The 4,623-nt window shown below is 27.2% G+C and overlaps 2 protein-coding genes across 2 annotated transcripts; both read left to right on the top strand.

Annotated features, from left to right (window-relative positions):
• Positions 1–325: 325 nt before the first annotated feature.
• On the top strand, positions 326–2,775 carry LOC111028057 (zinc finger MYM-type protein 1-like). The gene is made up of 2 exons (XM_022306586.1): positions 326–419; positions 1,241–2,775. Exons 1-2 carry the CDS (start codon positions 326–328, stop codon positions 2,773–2,775), a joined length of 1,629 nt encoding a protein of 542 aa, XP_022162278.1.
• Positions 2,776–2,857: 82 nt separating this feature from the next.
• On the top strand, positions 2,858–3,654 carry LOC111028056. The gene is made up of 2 exons (XM_022306585.1): positions 2,858–3,378; positions 3,488–3,654. Exons 1-2 carry the CDS (start codon positions 2,929–2,931, stop codon positions 3,650–3,652), a joined length of 615 nt encoding a protein of 204 aa, XP_022162277.1. The 5' UTR covers positions 2,858–2,928; the 3' UTR covers positions 3,653–3,654.
• The last annotated feature ends 969 nt before the right edge of the window (positions 3,655–4,623 follow it).

The following is a 4,623-nucleotide window of genomic DNA, read 5'->3' as shown; positions in this document are numbered from 1 at the left end:
TCCAAAAAAACTTGTAAAGGTAAATAATATTAATAATATTAATCAACATAAAAAAATATAAAAAAATACCTATTACCAACCATGTTCAGTATATTTAAAATAGAAATGGTGAATGCTCTAATTATCGGTAAATATTTAGATTATATAAATTCTTCTTAAACATTTTTATTTGTTAAAAGATATCTCTAATTTAAAGTTTGAATAGTTTAATATATTGTGAGTATTTCACTTATGTTTTTTACATACAAATGTAATTATTGAGCTAGACAATAATTTTAAAAATAATGTAGCTTCTACGAGCAGTGTTAATATTATGAAAATTACGATGACTGAAAATGCTGTAACGTTTGCAGAAGAAATTGGTCCAAACTTAAACATTGTGAGCACACTGAGCACAATGGATAATACATCTAGTGCTGGTAAATATAATAAGTACATAATAGGATAACTGATTGATGTAGCTTTTGTTGTATTGTATTTCATATTTCAGTTAAGTAAGTAAAATATTATATTTAAATTTACTAATTAAATAATACATATTTATTTGAAATTAATAAAAATATTATCCAATTTATAAATTATTATTATTTATAATTTAACAATCATTACTATTTACTTTCAATTTAAAGTACATCAATTTTAATATTTCTTATTTTAAGTATAATTTTGATGCATTTGATTCAATTGTTTGTTTTTTTTCTCCATTAATCTCAACCTAATAATATTACATATTTAATAATATTTTATAGTTTTATACGTAATGTACAAACCCAGCTTTAGACCTGTACCCAATTAATAGTCATACAAATATTAATTATGCTATGCTTTTTAGATACAAATGTAATTGATGGGCTAAATTATGTGAATGAATGTTATGTGAACAATACTCAGGTAACTAAATAATCTTATGATGTTGAAAATGCTAACACGGTGATATATGAAGAACCGATTGTCCCTGCTACTTGCCTTTCAAGTCCCAGGTAATTATATCAAATAATTTTATATTTATAATAAATAAATAAGAATCATATTATTATACTACATTGTCTACATTAATAAAAATCATATTATTATACTAAATTAAAAAATGAATTAATATGTCTAATAATTAATTTGTTATTTTTAGGGCATTTTAATTAGTATAAATTATTATATTATTTATTTGTAGTACTTCAAAATGATCCAGCTCTTTAGCCCAAAAGTTTATCATCTGCACTTATTCATCATTTTTCATTACAAGGCCCATGCCAACCATTACCATCTGAATTAAAAGACTGTACTTTTCCAAACACTATTATTAATTCAAAAGGACATGTTAGATCATTTCATGAATCTTATTATTACAAAAAACTTGGAGATGGAAAATTTGTTAACCGTACTTGGATATCATACTCAATATCTCTAAATAGATATTATTGCTATACTTGTAAACTTTTTGGTTTACCTAGAGCAAAACAAAATTATTTAGCAATACATGGATCAAATGACTATAAAAATATTAGTAGAAATATAACACAACACGAAGTATCACCAGATCACATACAGAGTGAAATTGCCCGTGGATTATATATGAACCATAAGCGCATTGATATAAACCTCTTGGAATCCAAAAATCGACAAGTTGCTGAAAACCGTGAAATTTTAAAATGTGTAATAGAAGCTTTGCTTTTTACTGCAAGACAGAAAATTGCTCTTAGAGGCCATAACGAAAAAATTGATTCAGCTTATAGAGGTAATTTTTTAGAGGTAATCAAATTATTGTCAATCTACCATGCACCTCTTAGATCACATTTAGAGCAGATTAATTCACAGGGTACTCATAACCGTGTAACTTTTTTATATAATGTCTCTCAAAATGTATTATTGAATATAATGTCTGATATGGTTCGTTCAAAGATATTACAAGATGTAAAAAGATCAGGACTATTTTCTGTTATAATTGACACTACAACTGATATAGCAAATGTAGAACAGTATACATTTATTATTCGATTTGTTAGCGAAGAAGGTAAAGTGCAAGAAAGACTTGTAGCTTTAGCTGCTGCACCTGATGCAACTGGGTTAGGAATGTTCAATGTATTTTGCGATATTACAGAAAAATACCAAATAAACTGGAAAGAAGAGCTTTTAGGTCAGGCGTATGATGGAGCCAACTCCATGCAAGGTCAGTATTCAGGGTTAAGAACAAGAATTCAAAATGAAAATCCCCGTGCCGTTTACATTTGGTGTTCAGCTCATTTATTAAATTTGGTGGTTGTAGATACTTGTGACTATTGTACTGATTCTAAGTCATTTTATGGTGAAATAGCGAGTATAGTAGAATTTTTACGTACAAGAAAGCGCACTGCAGTTTTCTTAAAATATCAAGAAATTAAATATCCTAAACAACGAAAACGTCGTCTTCAAAGATTTTCAAACACTAGATGGACTTCTCATGATAGAGTTTTATTAGTAATCTATGAAAAATTTAATGCATTGGTTGCTTCACTAGATGAAATTTCTACTGGGAAAGATTTTGATAGAGATTCAATGTCATATGCTAAAAGCTTCAAAAATATTATAACTTCATTTAAGTTTGTCTTGATATTAATATTTATGAGAAATATTTTTGCTATTACTACAGAAGTATCTAATTATTTACAATCTATATCAATTGATTATATTGCTGCAATAAAACTAGTTGATGTAGCAAAACACCGTCTTCGAGTTATGAGATCAGAAGTAGGTTGTATAAATGTAATAAATGATGCAAAAATATTTGCCAATGATAATTGACTTGAGCAAAATAGTTTTAAAGTTACAAGAAAAAGAACTATAAAAATTATGCCTGGAGAAAAAGCAGCACACTAGACTTCATCGTTACCATCTGAAAAATTTCGAATAGAAGTTTACTATGTAGTTTTGGAAACAATTATTAACTCAATTGAAATGCGATTTAAGGGATCTCGTGAAATTTTAAAAGATTTATGTTTTTTATCACCTCAGCGTATGATAGAATTCAGTAACAATAATAAAACCTTGCCAATTGATGCTTTTCAGAATATTTCTCAATGGATCCCTAGTATTGATTTATCACTATTAAAAGTAGAATATATCACATTCAGTAATAATTTATCTGAACTGTTGGAAGGACTTGGACTTTATCCAGATAAATTACATAATGATAAAATTGATGTTGAAAGTGATGTAAGTTCAGTCACAACTAGTTCATCAAATGAAGACAAAGAAGTAATGAAAGGAAAGGTCAACAGTTTGAACGTCTTAGAAATATTATCTAGTTTTGGATTAACAGCAGCATTCCCAAATTTATATCTCGCATACAAATCTTTATGCACATTACCAGCATCATCAGCGACAGCAGAACGCAGCTTCTCTGTGGTAATTTTTTTAAAACTAATAAATAATGAGGATTTAATACTGATATTCAAAATGTTTTTTGTACTAAGAATGTTTACCCATTTAATGTTTATACCATGTTATTTTATAGGTGAAGTTAGTAAAAACAAGATTGCTTTCTACTATTGGTCAATCCCGTTTAGAAAGCTTATTAATTTTAAGTTGTGAAAAAGATGTGCCAATAAATTTTGAAAAAGTTATTGATACATTTGGGAATTCTTCTGAATTATTGAAAAAGAAATTAATATTTAAGTGAATAGGAAAATATTTTTAAGATATTTTTTAAGTTTTTTAATTTTTCTCATTTATTATACCTTTTGTATAATACATTATTATAATATTTATGGTAGTGTAAGATTTTTATTATTCCTAACTAAAATACTCCAAATTAGTTTAAATATTCAATGTAAGCTTACACTAGTTACACTTAAATGCATTGGATAGTTTTGAATAGTTTTTTTTTGTATGTTAAATAATCTACTTACCTTGTGTTATCAAAAAAAAAATAATCTACTTTGTTTTATAATTCACATTTTTATTTTATATTGTTTTATAGTAATATTTTAATATTTTTTGAAATGTATTACTGTAAGTTTTAAAATAAAAAAATATTTATTCATCTGTACCTACCTATATAAATGTATTCAAAAATAAATTAATATGAGTAAGATACTAATATTATAACTAAGAAGATGTGTATGTATGAAAGAAAAAAAAAGGTACTCTAAAAGAATTTTTTTTGAAGCACCTCCTCCCCACCACTACTTGCTGTAATAATAGTGTTGGGTGGGTACTTGAGGTACTTGTAATTTGCCTTTGGAACATTTTTAGTTCACCACGCCTAGTAATAGATCTTCAACTATCATATTAATCACAAGCGCAGTTAACGAGTTGTGTCCTGACTAAATTTCTGGTACACGAGTTGTATCCCAATGATAAAAGTGGGGCACACGAGTTGTGCCCCTGTGATAAAATTAGGGTACACGAGTTGTGTCCCGGCAGTTGTATTAAATTGTATACAAGTTGTGTGCTAATAAATTCAAATCGAATTTTTACACAAGAATAAAATGATGTTGTTTTGTCAGTTGAAATAAAAACGTTTTTATAAATTCAAATTGAGAAATACAAGATTCTGTAAGTCTGTAAAGTCGATTCTGCCCATTTTTATTATAGTGTGGAGATAAGGCGTGTACTGTGTATGGCTATTCTGCAACGATTGTCGTTGTA

Source organism: Myzus persicae, unplaced genomic scaffold (genome assembly GCF_001856785.1).
Source record: "Myzus persicae strain clone G006 unplaced genomic scaffold, MPER_G0061.0, whole genome shotgun sequence".
NCBI classification, from domain to species: domain Eukaryota; kingdom Metazoa; phylum Arthropoda; class Insecta; order Hemiptera; family Aphididae; genus Myzus; species Myzus persicae.
The sequence above is the reverse complement of the archived record's forward strand: the minus strand, read 5'-3'. Positions and strand labels throughout refer to the sequence as shown.

Bases quoted from the DNA above. Each gene is read 5' to 3' on its own strand.
- LOC111028057 (XM_022306586.1), top strand. From the start codon at position 326: ATGACTGAAAATGCTGTAACGTTTGCAGAAGAAATTGGTCCAAACTTA. The intron at 420-1,240 runs GTAAATATAATA...TTTCATTACAAG, and splicing joins GGATAATACATCTAGTGCTG to GCCCATGCCAACCATTACCA.
- LOC111028056 (XM_022306585.1), top strand. From the start codon at position 2,929: ATGCGATTTAAGGGATCTCGTGAAATTTTAAAAGATTTATGTTTTTTA. The intron at 3,379-3,487 runs GTAATTTTTTTA...GTTATTTTATAG, and splicing joins CAGAACGCAGCTTCTCTGTG to GTGAAGTTAGTAAAAACAAG.